General features: G+C 36.9%; 1 protein-coding gene across 1 annotated transcript in view; it reads right to left on the bottom strand.

Annotated features, from left to right (window-relative positions):
• Positions 1-3,575: 3,575 nt before the first annotated feature.
• Positions 3,576-18,448, bottom strand: part of PLPPR4 (phospholipid phosphatase related 4) — a 56,950-nt gene continuing 42,077 nt past the window's right edge. The window contains exons 4-7 of the mRNA XM_075833180.1: positions 17,250-17,445; positions 15,942-15,999; positions 8,659-8,832; positions 3,576-7,208 (exon numbers count right to left, since the gene is read on the bottom strand). Coding sequence (XP_075689295.1) covers positions 5,865-7,208; positions 8,659-8,832; positions 15,942-15,999; positions 17,250-17,445 — 1,772 coding nt within the window. The 3' untranslated portion in view covers positions 3,576-5,864. The remainder of the gene's footprint in view (positions 7,209-8,658; positions 8,833-15,941; positions 16,000-17,249; positions 17,446-18,448) is intronic.

Here is an 18,448-nt window from a genome sequence, read left to right as displayed (position 1 = left end):
ATTACTGTCTGCTAGGGCCCTGTACCTAAGCCTAACATTTGGTAGGCTTAGATACAGGGTCCAACAGACAGTATCACACATGGGCCCTGTATCTGAGCCTACCAGCTGTTTTACTACTGGTTTTTTTTGTGTGTGTGTGTTTGTTTTTTTTTACAGGTTCGGTCATTGGACTACGTCGGATTCGAGGACTACTTCGATGAGGGCTTTTTTTATTTTCAATAAAATGGTTAATGCGGGTTGTGTGGTGTTTTTTATTTCAATAAAATATTTTTTCTATGTCTTTGTATTTTCTTTTAAACTTTATTACTACCGCCTTAGTAATGGCTGCTGGCTGATTGACCAGTGCAGAGGCTAACATTAACCCCCATTATTACCCCGGTACTCACCGCCACCAGGGGTACCTGGAAGAGCCGGGTACGATCCAGTACCTGATCAACCTTAAGTGATGATCAGGCACTGGGGTGGCCACAGGCTGGTATTATTAGGCACCATGCTTACTTACCTTCAAAATAAGATGTCCATCAGTGCCATCAGCTCAGAAATGACAGAAGCCAGCGAGACCCGATCACTGTTCAGAGAAGTCTGGCCAGAAGTGGTCTTCATTGAAAAATTTGAATGAAGCCTAACATAGTTTGTAAGGTTGAGAAAAGACATGTCATCTAGTTTAATCTATTTCCTGCAATGTTAATTTAGAGGTAGGCAATAAATCCTCATGAGGCAGAAGCTAATTTTCCTCATTTTAAGGAAAAAATTCCTTTCCGACTCCAATATGGCAATCAAAATAAATCCCTGGATCAGTAACCCAGCTCCAGTAATCTACCGTAGTATATATATAACTTGTACTATGGTTACTTTCAAGAAAGGCATCCGAGCCCCTTACAGTTTTGGATATAGATTATTAGGCAGATCTCTGTATTGATATATTTATACATAGTTATTAGGTCACCCTTTAGCCATCTTTTTTCCTAAACGGCATAAACCCAATTTTGATAATCTCACTTGGACTGCTTAAAAAGTTTTACAATTTAAAATATATTTTTTTCTTAAAATCCATTTATACTAAAGAAAAATAGAAGTTTATATAATGACTTTATGTACAAATAAGATTTTTGTATGGTCTGAATGGTTTTCATGTCAAAGGGGAATGCAGTGCTGAAAGCTATGGAAACATTACAAGAAGGGTCATCACATCCACATAATTGTGCATTTTTTACAGTCCGTGTTCATATGACTGTGAAATTATTAGTAAAAAAAATATCATTACCATTCTATTGCTAGTGTGCTCCGGGCTATATTGCCTTGACCTAAAGTCTGTAATCATTTTTTTTGTACTCTGCACAGGGTGATCTAGCAAGATCACGAAGTGCTGTCACATACACCCACATTAACTTTATTGAAGTGTCTTGAGAGTGAATAGACATCACCTCCAGCCAGGACGCGATGTCTATTCACACTCCCGATACTTCGGTAAAGTTTGTGTGGAACTCAATCGCTGCACAGTGTGATCTCGCGAGATCACGCTGTGAATGACCGCATACTGACAGCAAACTTTACCGAAGTGTCAGGAGTGTGAATACACATCGCTTCATGGCTGGAGGCAATGTCTATTCACTCTCAAGACACTTCAGTAAAGTTAATGTGGGTGTATGTGACAACACATCGTGATCTCGCAAGATCACCCTGTGCTAAGTACAAATGGACATGAATGGAGAGAAGTGTATGATGCTGATTGGTCACTGATTGGTCAGCATCATACACTCCTCTGTACAATGTCCACTTGGTCAAAAGTTAAAAAACGCCCAGTTGGGCATTAAGAAAGTAAATAGCATAAATGTAAAATTGCTCATAACTTGGTAAAAAATGATTGTTTTTCAAAATAAAAAACACTTACCTACATTACAGCGCCGATAAGATTATGTAGGAGATAGGGCACTTATAATGTGGTGACAGAGCCTCTTTAAGGGCAAGGGAGGGGACCGGACAGGAGAAGTATATCTTTGTTAGATTTCATATTTGAAAATGTGTAATAAAGATAAAAAAATGTAAAAAGGTGAAAATTTTGACTTAAAATTCTGTGCTTATACTAGTATGTTAGTGTCCAGCCCACCCTAAGAGCAAGATGTACTTTTCTTCAGGATTACCCGTAAGCCTCTTGTGCCTAAACTGTCCTTGGTTGGTTACATCACACATAAAGATATAGCTCTGCGGAGTTTGTCATTTTGCACAAGGGCCCCCGAGGTATCTTAACTCAACTATTTATCACAAGCAGAAAAGAAAATGGCATTGGGCCCCATGTGCACGACCGTATTTTCATCTATCCCTAAATACTGTCCGTAAATACGGATCCGTAGTCACCTGTATTTTATTCGCATATACAGATCCGTAAAAAAGAGGGAGGATGCAAATTATGTAATCAGCATGTTGCCTCGCAACCCTGCTATAAATACAGACGGTTTACGGATGCACATTTGTATTTGTATGTCGTCTGTATTTACGGAAGCTCCCATAGACTTCTATGGGAGAGCCTGAGCCCTAATTACTGACAAAAATAGGACAGGTTGTATAATTTTTTTCAGCATGGACACCCATCAGTAAATATACTGAAAGGTGTTCGTGGCCAATAGAAATGAATGGGTCTGTAATTACTGTCCGTAATTACAGACCATAATTTCTGATGAAAAATACGGTCGTGTGCATGGCGCCTAAGCATTTTTCTTTGATCTGAATAAATCATGCTGCAATAAAATTCATAGTTACTGGCGGCACAATCAACAAATGTAAAAGCCACTCCTACCAACATTTACAATAGCTACTGCGGGCCGGGACAGGACTCTTACAAGAGTCATTGCTAGGTAACAATGATACTCAGCACTGGACCAGGAGGAAACTCTTCCCCACCAGCAGCAAGGGTCGTAATGATGGGAAAGTCAATCAGATCTTCGTCAAAGATTTTGGCAAACCATATATTGTCTAAAGGCGGTTTAAAAAATAGTTTAGTGTAAAGGAGGCTGTAGTGGCAAATTAAATTTTGCATCATCTGTATATAATGTTTGATGTATTATAGAAACGTTTTAAGGCTTGGGATACACAGATGTTTTTAGCAAGATTTTTACATTTTAAATATCGAGCTACAGTTGTATGCTAGAGGACTACATAGTGTTGCATGTGGATTACAGCTGTCACTTGATTCTCTACAAGCAAAAAGTATGTGTATCGCCCCAGCCTTAAAATGTTCCCCTTATCTCTTAAATATATTCCCTTTGAGGCAAAGTATAAAAGGCAAACATTTTCAGGGAAGTATCGTTACTCTGACAACACCACAGTGCCGAAATGTTGCCATAGCACTAGGATATGTAATGCAACATATTTGTTAGGAAGTATTTATTCATGATCTTTTACACATTGATAACTTTACATTGATGATTTTAATTTGTTATAGGGTATGCCGGTAATATATAATTAATGTATAGTAGAAAATTGAATAAATCACACTAACTTTTAATTATAAAAAAATTAACCCCATCAAATTGAAGCTTCCTTTCAACAATTTTACAGATGGGAATACAAAAACATATCGTAGATTTTATCTTTATTTTTTGTGATGTTTTCCACAATAAACTCACACAGTAGCATTGATTTTACTTAGATAAAATACATTTATAGCAATTTACAAATTTTTAGAATTTTTGAAAACATTTGCATAACATTTTATTAAACACAATACTTTACATACAGGTCTTTGTTGTTGAAAAACATAGTCATATTTTATATTCTTTATTCAATAAAGCACAGCCTCACAAAGAAATTAGTGCCCCCTTTAGCAAGTAAGAAAATTAGAAATTTAAAAAGATGTTGTCTGGTACTTGATTGTTTTTAAATTAAGGTTTTAGTATAATGTAAACAAATATGACATTTACAAAAGGCATTTTTGAGTTATCAAATATTCATGCAGGTGTTTACTTGAAACAACTGATATATATTTTTTAAAACTGATGTTCCACCATATAGTATTATTTTCTACGCCCTCTATAAAAGAAAAAAAAAAAGAAAAAAGTCAGTTTTGGCACTTTAAGTATAAAATGACTTACATGAACAAGGTCCATGTAAATAGCACAGTTTCAGGGATTATTGAAACAATCAGAAATCATGTTTAAGACTTTGGAAAGTTTGAGTAGAAAAAGTCACATACCTGATACACTGTACTAAGATTACAAGTTTTCTAAACTATGATTTAGAACTCCCTTATAATTCTATGTCCAAAATGGGGTTCAATACAGTATGAATATGAAAAAGGGCCAATTTTTTGTTAGTAGCTTTTTTTAAATGTTTCATAATTACCAATTAACACTGAGCCTATAAAAGGTCTCTGAAAACGTAATATTCGGTACATGAAAGATGGGTATCACATTCATTCTGGGCTACATCCACAGTGGTCTTCAACCATTGACATCATCCATTGGCGTTACAAAATTTTGACAAATCAATAATTATTTTTCTCATTTTTAATACTTTTACTCCTACCACCCAAAGTCTGTAAGAAGTGTCAAAAGTGCTTAGTCAAAGGACATCTAAAATGGAAACCAGGGCTAGGTTTTCATGTTAAATAATGTTTAATGTTGGACAAGACATTTTATAAAATGTTTCCAGTCTGTATGGTAGAGACTGTCCAGAGGAACCTTCAGAGTAAACACATGACCATCCAAATCACTAAACTGAGACACACTTCTTATTCTTTCGTAGCAAAGTCTACACATTTACTCTAGTATATACCACTAAACTCTTCCTTTTTGAATTTTTGTACCCATCTTTCACATTTTTGTAAACATGTGCTACCATTTTCAACATTACTATAATCTTTATAACTTTATATTTATACTTAGAAAATATAACTTCTTCATTTTCTATCATTTGGTCTGTCAATGTTTATTATAGGTTATATTTGTTAATGTCTAGGAACAAATGACCACCTAAAGTCATCATGATGGTTCTTTTCTTTAAATATATTTTCTTACACCCTGTTTTTTTGATATTATGAAAAGAGAAACAATCATGGAAAGTGGTAAGACATTCAGAGCATTTGAATGTCGCCACTGCTGAGCACCTTTTCTTTAGTACGATGTGCATTCTTAATAATAAGCAGGTTACAAAGGAACTAGCTAACAAAATAAAACAATTATACTATTGTAAGTGAATTACACCCACACTTTGTCAAAGTAAACCGTGAGAACCGATCTGCACACAATTCTGGTAAGTCAAGTGCGATTATTCCACAATAACAGAGCTGAATGTAATTTTCTGTACAAAGGCAGTCACTACTGTCCTAGAATAAGAACTGTTAAAAGAACTACATATTAATAAAAATGTACTTGGGCAGATATGCTGTCTAGACTTGTTACAAGCATCACCTTCTCATGTTAGTTCATAATCTGCAAAAGTAAATATTTTACATTAAATAAAATGTTTCTATTTTTTTTTGCAATTAAAACAATTTCTGAAATTAAGGACCAGAAAACTTCAGTGTTGGCACATTCATGAAATAAAGTGTCTATGTCCCATTCTTCTTTTCTAATATTCAATATCTATTAGTTTTGTAGTTATTTTTTTTTAAGAAACTGATTGTATGATGCTTTTATTCCTTCACATTGGTATAATTTATTTGCATTGTGCTTTTATTTTGTCCCATTCTGCACAAATCTATAATGTTTTATTGTTCATGTCAGTATTCTTTATCCACAGACCATCTGGCCATTTGTAATTTTGGCACGTGTAATATCATTTTCTGCTTTATCTCCAAACTAATAAGAGCACAAGCTTTATCAAAGTAGAATAAACTCTAGAAAAAAATCAGTGGAACTTATTTTTTTTCATTCTTTGTATGTGCGTGTTGGTGATGTTCCCTTGTAGAAGATGTTCCGAGTGCTTTCTGGGCTATTACTCCTCTCGGGGATTAAAATGATGTTGCCTTTTCTTCTTAGAGTAGAGTCACGGCTTGATGATATAGATACAGTCTCTGAGCCAATTTCGCTTCCTTCAACTGGTGTCACACGTATTGTAGTTATTCCATGAAGAAGGTGATCATTATCAATGTTGCTTCTCTTTCTCTCAGCAGTGCCAAAAGTGTCTTTTAATGACTCACAACTTTCAGAGTCTCTGTTGAGGTCATTCAATTCATAGGCTTGTCGCAAAGTTCCTTTCTCAGGAGCTTTCCATTTCCATGATCCACTCCCTTCACCCTCTAAAGGCATCTGAATAATTGGTCTATTATTTTCAGGATGAGCTTCAATACGGACAATATTTGTTGGTTCATGTTCTGTCAGAGCTTTGTACCTGATCGATCCAGTACAACTGACTGTACTCCCCTCTGAACTTTTTGGGCTACCTTGAAGCATCCCTTGCTGCTTGGACATGGCTATGACTTGCATAATCCTTGGCTGACTATTGCTACGGCAAGCAACACTTTTTTCTGCCACCTTTAGCCACTTTGATCTGGCAGAACTACATTTAGGAGATGTATTTATATTTTCATGAGTTTCTTCAGGAATATGTACCAGTTGAGAAGAACCAGGGCGTGACTGTATACATACTCTAGGTCCACCAGGAATGCCTGTATTATTGCAGCCTGGTATGCTACCAGTTTGTAATTTAAGGTATGGATTTCCTGGTCCAATATGGTCTCCATTAACACCAACCCTCACAGGCTCAGAGCTTGACCTCATTTCTATTATTCTTTGTGGTGACAGTCCAGATTCTGTTTCAATGACCTGCAAAGACAGTTTGCGACTTTCATTCTTAGTCTTCCATTGGGACAATAGTTGCTTAGAACGGGCCGAGTCCATGGAAGCATGAATAGTTGCATTTCTTCTTACTGGATCTTCAAATGATGAGGCATGTACTCTAGGCAAAGTATTGCTAAAAGTGACCATATTCTCCTTGCCCATGGGACTACGAGGGGTTATTACTTCTACATCTGTACTTGCTCTTTTAATGTTTGTCAAAGAGCTTGATTCACGGTTATTTCTGTTTAAGATACCTTCAGAAGGATGTGAAGAAATACCATCACTGCTACTGCCATTTTTTCCTGGTAATATCCTGCTTGTGTCTTGACTTAGGTCTGTTAAAGATCTTAATGGTTCCCGAAGGGGAGGAGGGGGCGGCTTCTGGGGAATGTTGTCTTCACTGGGCTGAAAGTTTCCAACAGCATAAAGGCCCTGGAACAATAAACATTGACCGAATTAGAATATTGTGATAATCTTAATGAAACAATAAGAAAATGTTGAAACTGTAAGAAGGCATACAACAAGGAATTGTTTGAATAACACACCACTAACACACCATGACTAACAAAAATAAAAGCTGAGCCACAGCCAACTATGACTACAGTGTGGGTTCATTTATTGAATATATTACAGGGGTCGTTTCATGATGACAACCCCTGTCCATATGCCCTATTAGGGCCCCCTCTATGAGCCAGAATGGAGACCTGGGGGTGCTGAGACCGGGACCAGCAGATCGCCCCAGAGGACACAAGCTTTTATGGTGAGCAGCTCTCGCACATGTTGAGTCAAGCATGAGAAGCTCAAGGATTTCTTCAAATTATTTTGCTGAATGCAGCTTTGCACAGCAAAACAATAGTTCTACTGCTTATTATTGCATAATATGAGCACAGTCAAATGTTTTTCCCCAAAAAAATAATTTTAATAGATGGCTGTTCCCTTAGATAACAAGTTATTTTTAATTGCTATTATTATAAGCACTGGAAGCCATTTTATTTTTTGTGTTTAGCTTCCCAAAATCTTTAGTATTTAAGAAAACAAATGTTCCAAGATAATGTAAACTGTAGATGTATAGATTTCAATAGGTTACTAGAGCATAACCTCTATAATATGTGGTAATATTTACTGAGTTACCATAATTACATACAGTATATAAACACTGTTTTATTGGTAACTTGTAGCTTCCACCAGTGACTTTAGGTCAGTGTTTCCAACCTTATTATTGACTTCTTGGCGACACAGCCATTTTTCATTTTTGTTTTTAATTTCCCGCTTTCTAAGAGCCATAACTTTTTTTTATTTTTCTGTTAATGGAGTGGTGTGAAGGATTATTTTTTGCGGGATGATTTGTCGTTTCTATTGGCACTATTTAAAGTACCATATAACGTACTTGCAAACTGAAAAATAATTCTTTGTGGGGTGGCATTGGAAAAAACTGTGATTCCAGACAGCAGTATTTAAAGCCGCAGCAAGGCTTTCCATTACTTGGAGCAAAGGTTCAGTTTACTGCCCTAGCCTTGTAACTAAATAGCAAGGCCAAGGCAAAATGGCTGGTTGGCCCCCCTTGAGGCACAAAGTACCCCCATGGCTATGCCCCTGTCAGCATTATATATGGCTCACTGTAGGTGGGAGCTTCAAGTTACAGTTTAGAGAGCCCATAACTCTCAATTGTATCATTTGTTCTGCAATCTCAAAGATGGTGGGGCTTATGCAAATTAGCCACAAAATTGGAGTTTCCGAAAGGTTTTGGGGGCGTTCCTCGGCAGACCGGTCGTGGGATTGTTGTGAACATCGGTTTAGGCATTGGTGTTTTGTTGATTGCTTGCCCAACTCAGGTTATATATATATATATATATATATATATATATATATATATTATACTTACCAAATAGATAGCTATTCCTCCACCCAGAAGAAATCCGCTGTAAACATCTATTGGATGATTCTTGTACTGAGTTATACGAGTAAGTCCACATATAATCCCACAAATTATAAAAGAAAACACAAGCAGTGGCTTCAACAATTTAGAGGAATCTGTCAATGTTGCATTGAAATACATCTGTCAAGAAAAGAAAACATGATATTATAACTGTGCAGTTGTAGTAAAGGATTTTTATCACTCACTGTGCAAGTGCTGTAGTGTTTCTATGAAAAAAAACAAAGGCTCACTGATGTAAACGGGTGGAACAAGAATCATTTTCAGAGAACCCGTGCAAGTTGGGGCAAAGAGTAACTGTGTTTGTGGATATTAAAATGGCTTGAATGGCCATAGGGGCCACAAACATAACTGATAAAAATCATTGCAGCTCTATTCAAACCACGTGGGATGTCTGAAAGTCTCCCAACATATATGCCGGACATAGAGTCCTGACTTATGCAACTGTAAGGATGCATATGTCTGAAATTAACTCTCATAGTAAAAAAAAATAGTACACTTTTTATGTTTATTTTTTATGTCCCTTGTTTTGGTAAGCATAATCAACTACACTTTTTCAATAGAGTTGAAAAAAAGAATTGTTAACCCATACCAACTGAATGTAGGCTTGAAAGACACGGATGTGTATAATGTATATACCAGTAACGTGTATGCCGAACGTGCACTGAGTGCAGTTAGAGCATAGGCTGATTTTAATTTTGCCAAATTTAAAGAGGACCTGTCACCAGCTTTCACAATAAAAACTGCATACATTATGAAATAAATCTTAGACCTGATGAGACTGATGTACTTACTTTGAAAATACATACCAGAATGGCTGTATAGTCCTTTCTCCAAAGTTTTCCTGCTTGATATTAAAATTACCATTTTATGAGACCAAGTATCTTCATGAGACCAAATATGTGCATGATGTCGTCTCAATCATCTTCCACCTAGAGCTGACCGGCTCCTATCAGTATCCCTCCTTCCCTGCACCATGCTGAAATCTCGCACATGCTCAGTACAAGCTGCCATTTCCTTGGCTATGCAGTGAAGGACTGTCCTCCAGCAGCAGTTTATGTGGAATTATAGTTTCTAACTGCATCTGCTGCTTTCCAGGGAGACTGTAATTTGTGCTGAGCATGTACGATATTTCAGCATGGTGCGTGGAAGGAGGGACACCCATAGGAGTTTATCAGTTTTAGGTGGCAGGAGATTGAGATTACATCATGAATATACTTGGTCTCATGAAACACTCATTTTAATGTCAGCAATAAAAAGTTTGAGAGAGGATTATACAGCCATTCCTACATGGATTTTCAAAGTAAGTACACCAGGTCTAAGAGATCTATTTAATAATGTATGTGGTATTTATTTTGAAATCTGGTGACAGACCCTCTTTAAGTTTAACCATTTGTAAATTTAATTTACAAATCATTAGCCATTTCCAGGAGATATGAGTCAACTACACTTTTGAAAACAGTTAAAAATAAAAAAGGTTTAGTGATCTATACCAGCCAATCTTATGTCAAAAGAACACTTTTGGCATATGACAAGCTGATCAAAGATTCAATTCGCCCATATCTAGTCATGTCAAAAAATTCATCCATTCTAGAAATTTGGCAAATTAATAGCTTCATCTCTATTAACTAAAAATAGGTGAACTGATTCGTAATATGTTTCATATCAACAACTTAATAAATCTGCCCCATGGTGTTTAAAGGTAGACATTCAGTTTAAATCTCATAAAGTTTATCACTAAACATTCATAACATAAAACTAGACCAGACAAACTGAAACTGCAGAATTTGAAATTTCTCACAATGGCGCACGCTGTATGATAAATTTGGTGCAACATGCTACTCTTCTCTTCCTTTCTCTACGTCTTGGCTAAATACCTTACACCAATATTAGACAAAAAAGGCGCACTATTTTAATAAATCTTATAACCTGTATTAGCCATGCCCCTTTTCTAAACACTTTTCAATACTGTCAAGGGAGTCGTCGTAAAAAATGTATAAAACATATAATAAATTAGTCCCAAACGGCATTTTGTCATAAATGGCAGAATTCTGGTGCATTTTGCTTAGTAAATCTTTGCATGTTTTTTTATTTTTTTTAAAGTTCAAACTTTTGTGTTGATGAATTTTGTATTTTTATAGTGATCAGAACTCTGTTTTCCTGATATAGAGCCTGCATATGCATAAATATATCACATAACATTCTGGCTCCTACCACTAGAGGGGGCTTAAGAGCTTACTGCATACTTTGTTTTTGTTGTTGTTGTTGTTGTTGTTATTGAGTTCAACAGTGTACAGTAAGCCCCTAACCTCCCCCAAGTGGTGACTCAAGGCAGTTAGAAGGTTATGTTGCTAAACCTATGTCTATGCAGGGAATTTGGGTTTCTGTACAAGAAAAACAAATTTCTGACGGCTATAAAAAAAAATGTTTGGAAATTAGTCAGGAAAGCATTTTGAGCCATAAGTTTATTATTTTTCCATCAACTTAGAGGTATGAGGGCTTACATTTTGTGGGGCGAGTTGTAGTTTTCACCGATACCATTTTGGGCTACATGCGACTTTTTGATCACTTTTTATTCCTTTTTTTGGAGAGCTAAGGTGACCAGAAAACAGCAATTTGCATGTTTTATATATTTTTTATTTTACGTCGATCACCGAGCAGGTTAAATAGCGCTATATTGTGATAGTTCAGACTTTTACGGACGTGGCGATACCAGTTATGTTAACTTTTATTTTTTTTAACATAGCTTTAGGGAACAAATGGGAAAAGTTGGGTTTTTTTAACTTTTCATATTTAATTTTTTGGAACATTTTAAAAATCTTTAACTGTATCTAAAACTTTTTTTTATTAGTCCCCCTAGGAGACTTGAAGCAACAATGGTTGGATCGCTTGCATTATATACTGCAATACTAATGTATTGCAGTATATCATGATTCTGATAGTACAAACATAGCAGACCTGTAAACCACTGTAAACGGGCGATCGTGCCACGGGGGGGGTTAGGGGGTGATGGCATGTTTGAGGGGGTGCCCCCCTGATTCTAACAATTTAAATGCAGTGGTCGCGATTGACCGCGGCATTTAAGGTGTTAATCGGGCGGACTCAAAGCTGTCACCCGCTGAGTATGGAGCAAGCTCAGCGTATAGAGCTTAAAGGCTGCCGACATGTCGTTAACGGGTTAAAAAATGGTGCCTGCTCAGAAACCGAGCGGGCGCTGTAGCCGCCGAGTCTCTATTGCGTTAAACAGCATGGACTCAGCGGCAATGCTTGCTATCCGAGACATCTCTGATTGCAAACATTTAACCCCTTAGATGTCATAGTCAGATGTGACCACCGGCATCTGAGGAATTTTTTACTTTCATTTTAACTTTGGGGCTAGTTTGCGGGAGCTGCTGTATTCCTATAGCACTTGGGAGCTTTCTGAATGCTCCCTGGCCTGCTATAGGTATATTGCTATTGAGCTCTGCCTGTGACAAGTCTCAATAGAAATGCAATGCACTGATTATGCCAAAAACGGCAATACTATAATATTGTAGTCCATGGCATAAGCAATCTAATCATCCCAGGTTCAAGCCCCGTAGGGGGGTAATAAATAAAACATTAAATAAAATTTTATATATATATATATATATATATATATAAACAAATCACCCCCCTTTCCCTAGATCACATGTAAATAAACATGAACAGATTAGGTATCCCCACGTCCTGGAAAATAAACCAAAATAATTGAATACAAAGTGATATAAATGCTAGACATTCTCCAAAATTGTATCAGTAAACAACAACATATTTCTATGAACAAAAAGACACCTTGCACAGTTCTATACATAGAAATATAAAAAAAACTTACGGAAGTCACAATATGACAATGCAAAAAAATGTTTGTTTTATTCAAACATTTAAACATTTTTTAAAGATACTAAAACATAAAAAAACTATATAAATTTGGTATCACTGTGAGTGTACTGACCCGCAGAATAAAGGCAATGTGTTATTTTCACTGTACAGTGAAGAACGTAGAAACTAAACCCATAATAAACTGCTGTTTTTTTCCAATTTCATCCTATTCCGAAGTGAGATTGTGCAGTGAAAGAAACTGGGCTGGAACAATGAGAAGTGCAGGACACCGATTGGTCACGGATTGGTCAGCCTCATACACTTCTTTACAACACCCACTTGGTCAAAAGTAAAAACACGCCCAGTTGGGCATTAAGAAACTAAATCTAAAATTGCTCATAACTTGCTCAAAAATGATCGTTTTTCAAAATAAAAACAACTGCTGTTATCTACATTCCAGCACCGATCAGATTATGTAGGAGACAGGGCACTTATAATCTGGTGACAGAGCCTCTTTAAGGTAATGGGATAGGATTGAGCAAATAGGGCTCAGCAGTATTGTTCAGCAGCAACAGATTCTATAATAACTTATACACCAGGGTAGATGGTTGTTTCTGACATTCCATGGGAATTCTAACTGCTCTCTTAAAACCAAAGTGAAAATCCCATGAACGGATGAAAACCAGATACAAGAACATACACTCTTCAACATTGAAATTGCAAAGCCCAAAAAGGCAAGCCATAAGTTTATGCAAATCGAGGGAGTAGTAGGTGTCGCTTGTATCTACAAATGATCAAATTTTTAGGCGCCTACCTACAATCTGTGGCATGTGGGAGGGGCCTAAAACCCAGATTAAAAGCAAAGATTTTTTGGCCACATGAAACCACAAATTGTACCAAGTGGTGTGAGATGATTGTGCGATGCCTCCTGTTCATCGATGTGCCAGATATCGCCACTTGTCACAAACTGAGAAGGACAGAATCCTTGAACTGAGAGACCTTGGTTTATCACTCCGGCAGACCGCTACACGCCTAGGCCGAGATGTCAGCACTGTTCAATGTTGCATGGCACAGAGGTTTGGATAACAACAGCAAACGGGAATGACAGCAAGAGGTACGCGGAGGCGAACCTCTGCATGGACGGATCGTCTGATAGTAAGAATGGCGCGTAGTGATCTATTCTGTGCTGCAAGGGAAATTGGACATCACATCCCAAGCCTACGGCTGCAACCAGTGTCGATGCAAACAATTAGAAGGCATTTGCACGACATTGGGCTACAAGCCAGACATCCAGCTACAGGTGTCCCATTGACCATACGCCACCGCTCTCAAAGGCTACTATAGTGCAAAGACTGCAATGGAGGCTGGAATGGAGGTCTATCCTCTTCAGTGATGAGTCCCGCTTTTGTCTTGCATGCAATGATAGCCAGAGATTGGTCTGGAGACCACGTGGGCAACGCCATGAAGAGGTGTTCACAGGGAACATCATACCGGTCCTACTACCGTGATTATGGTGTGGGGTGGCATAATGTAAGGAAGCCGGACCCCTCTAGTCTTCATTTCAGGTACACTAACAGCTCAGTGTTACATTGATTTGGTCGTGGAACCAGTGGTATGGCCATTTCCCCAGAGTGTCCCAGATGCTGTTTTTCAACAGGACAACACCTGGGAGGAGCCTTCGGACCTAAACGTGCTACCATGGCCTGCAGCGTCTTCAGACTTGTCTCCCATCGAGCACTTCTAGGATGTCATTGGTCGGCAATTACAAAGGGAGCTGCCAGCAGCAAAATTTTTATGATTTACGTGCCCAAGTGCATATAGCGTGGCATAACATTGGTTAGATAGCCATTAATAACCTCATTAAAAGCATACCAGGGCATGTGTGTGTATTTCTGCGCATGGCGCTCATACTCGATACTGAATAGTTCAAGATGTTTGGACTATTTTGTTTCCATTCTTTAGCATTTGCATATCATTAACATGTCTACTGATCCTGTGATTTACACAATTTAAAAACTTCTCCTTCTTGGTGTTGCAATTTCAATGCTGAGGAGTGTATATAGTGGTCATATATTATTATTATTAGTATTAATTTTTTTAATATTCTAGCTCGCATGCTCTGGGTTAATGTGTGGGAGTGGGCACAATATGAAGAAATAATTGATAGGAGGACTGGCTGCCTGCCTCTTCTATTTTAGCTGTTCTATCTGTAGGAGGGGGAAAGATGTGTTTTCAGCACAGTTAAAAGTCTTCTTGTCAATCAATGTCTGACTTTGTTTCTTATAAAGTTAATGAAGGATTTCAAATGCAAAATATACTGTTTTACAGAACCTGCGTGGCAGTTACAGAATGACTTCCAACAGACTTGAGCTATCTGAAGAGGATTCACACTGTGTTGATAATTATTGTATGTAAAATCTGTCATATATATATAAATATATGTACAGCCTATAGATATAGTGACATTTGATTATTGATACATTTATACATCTTAAAAATAAGAATAATGTCTTTTAAGGGCTCATATGCATAGCTGTGGTATACTACAACTCCATACATAAGCCTTATATTTAGGTCCAAATACAGGATTGGATCTTGTCCTATGGGATCAGGAATACCTTTCTCAAAGCATGCTCTTCCCTGACCTCAGGATTGGATCCGATCCCATGTTTGCCTTAAAAATATAACCTAATTATAATACCACCATATGCACGGTGCCTAAAACCTAAAAGGGCTCAATAATGGAAGGTGCACACCTCATCTTAATATGTTTTCAATTCAAAGTCTTATGATGCATGGCTTCACGTCATAGATTATGAGATTTTCTGCCCATTCACACTGATATTTAATTAATCTTATATTTAAAAAGACTCTCCGCTGTGCTTGCAACTTTATGCGGATCGTAAATTGAATCAAGTCAATGAGGTTATGGATTTAGATTTTGAATTTTTTCTTTATACCATCAGGATTTCTGGACCCACTAGGGATGGGCTAAAAGTATTAAAAATTACCCTCTTAATAATCTTCTGACATTTTATAAGTGAAAATTCATGAGAATTCACATTGCAGTCCCAAGGAAACCTATGGTAGTGCCATCAATATTAGCTTGGGGAGTTGGAAATCTAAATGAGCACGACGCTATAGTCATTAAATGACCATATTGACCAAGTCTAATTAAAAACTACAGCGGAAGACATCACAGGGCCAACATTCACATTACTGAATAGCATTTTGGCTGCAGTTCATATCCATAAGATAAACTATATACCAGCCTGAAACAAATCATATATATTATGATGAGCAAGACAGTATAATATAATTGTTGTATATCTTTGATAAGGGGCAGTAAACTTGCATTTTGGGTTTTTAACGAGCAAAAAAAATCTACTTACAGAAATGTAAACAGCTGCAAACGCTGCCAGGGTGGCATGTTGAGAAGGAAATGATTTCCTGCCAAAAAAGACAAGCAAAATTATAGTGTGTTTGTAAAAGTTCCTTTAGAGACATAACCAATTACGCTTCAACAAGAAAGCCCTAATTAGTTTACATTAGTTTCTGAATTTGGTAACGAATTTTAGATTTTAAAACTAACGTGCTTTAACCTTAAAGGGACCAGATATGTAAATAATTTTCTGAAATACCAAGTTTCAATTAAGCTATTAGAGCATATACCAATTTACCATCCTGTCTAAATCGATGAATTGTAGAGAGGCTATGTCTTAGATTTGTGTGATGATTTTTTTTGTGGGGGGATGTTATTTTAGAAATTCCGTTATCTATGTGCCAAAAATGTTGAGAACCAGGAAGATGTTTATATTGTAAAAGGGAATATCATGGAAGGTTTATAGCTGTACATTGATGGCAACTGTCCAGTCACGTACAGGATATGTAAAAAATAAAAAAGACCTCCTGATTTATCTTAGATGTGTATTTTATATAAGGTGCCTTTCTTTATTGTATACATAAACGGGTTGTGTGACATTAGAAAAACATCGCTGATTTCTTCCAAAAACCGTGCCATTCTTGTCCATTGTCTATGTCTGGTACTACAGCTCAGCCCCATTCTAGTAAACGCAAATGGCGCTGTTTCTGGAAAAAAAAGCATTCCTTCTTTTTGATCTCAGAAAAAGCATATACATATAAAGAATATGGCTATAATGAACCAGGGCAATAGTATGGGAAGTATTTTAACCTCTTGCTGCTGTTGCAGTCGTTTTTCTTCTTCAGTTGTCGTCCCTGCCTCCCATCTTCCAAAAGCCGTAGCTGTTCTATTTTTCTGTCAACATATACTGTACCTATAACTATATGAGGGCTTGTTTTGGGGGGTAAGTTATAGTATTTAATGGCACCATTTTTTGTACAATAAAATGTATGGAGAAACTGATAAAAATTATTTGTGTGGTAGAATAGAACAAAAACTGTGAGTCCTCCATAGTTTTTTGGGTTTATGGTTTACGGCGTTCAATGACTTTAACTTTATTCTGCAGGTCAATATAATTATGGCGATACCAGATTGATATCGTTTTTTATGATTTGCTACTTTTACAATTTGTTAAGGCCTCCTTTACACACAGACATTTTCTGGCAATTTAAACTGCATCAAAAAAGCTTCTAAAAACGCTGGCCTTATTAAAAATGAAACATTTTTTTTTTTACTTAGCGTCATTTTGTTAAAAATGTGTTAGAATTATTTACTTTACCTTCCAGCATTTATGATGGCGAGGTCTTGCCCAGAGCAAATGTCCTCAAGCACGTATGAATTTTCCTTACAGGACACATTAAGAGAGGTGTAGTTGGGTTTGCAGACTGTCAAGAAATATGGGGTCTGGTAACCAGTGGAGAGTTGGATAATATCAGTAATGAGAGCAGTCGAACAAAGTCCAAACACATGGACACCTTGGAGGGAAACCAAAGAGGATTCTTAGTGATGAATACTTCTGACATGACTTGTTCAACAGTTCAATGAAACATTCTGAGCTTGTTAAAATTAAGACATCTTTAATATCAAAGGGAAGCAGATCCTGTGATAAAACCGATATATCCTTAAAGTACACTTGAATCAAAGCAAGACAGTACAAACAAGTACAGATTTTGCTCTTGAACAACTTAATGCAAAGTGTTTGATTTTATGGTAAAATTTCCCCATCAGCCTTTCACACTTGTCTTACCCTGAGTTCACGGCAATTGTATAACCTTGGTTTGATCTATGATTGGCATGAAGTTCTACCTGATTATGTGAGTACCTACTTGATAAAACTTGTTTAATATATTTTAGTTCTTTATTCAGACCTGTATCGGTCACTTGCCTGTGTGACATGGATACCATTGTTATTAAATTGTCTTTCTGTTATTCTACAGTGTTTTGCTGTGCTCACAACATGTTTATGTTACAATTCCTAAATAAAATAATATTTTACAAGAAAACAAAAATATTAACAAAAAAGAGTATGTATATACAACTGATGTAAATGTATGCAATTGTGCCGAGGTTTGCTTGCTTGGAGAGGGGGAATGAAAGCTGAATCCTTCACAGTCTGGACTGGATATTGTTAAAATAACAAACAATATTTTGTATGGTGCTAAAAGTTGTTCTCATATGCTTTATGAGGCTGGGTGCTTTTTTTTTTTTTAATTTGGAGGGAATTTACAATCCTGTTAAGATTTTGTTTTATGAGGGTCAAAAGTTATTCGCACTCCGGTTATATTAAAACTTCTGTTGGCCGCACTGTCTGATCAGCGCTTTCTGAAAGAGGTCGCTGTCTCCCCAGTCACTGCTGTACAGGTTTGAACATGTTAAGTCTGTTTATTTGTGACTGTGGCGTGAGAAACAATGGCTGCCCAACTTGTGATTTGCACGAAAGAACAGCGTGCAGTGATTCATTTTTTTTGGTCTGAAGGT

This window comes from Rhinoderma darwinii, chromosome 7 (genome assembly GCF_050947455.1).
Source record: "Rhinoderma darwinii isolate aRhiDar2 chromosome 7, aRhiDar2.hap1, whole genome shotgun sequence".
Lineage (NCBI taxonomy): Eukaryota > Metazoa > Chordata > Amphibia > Anura > Rhinodermatidae > Rhinoderma > Rhinoderma darwinii.
Note: the sequence above shows the minus strand (reverse complement) of the source record. Positions and strands in the feature narration are given on the sequence as shown.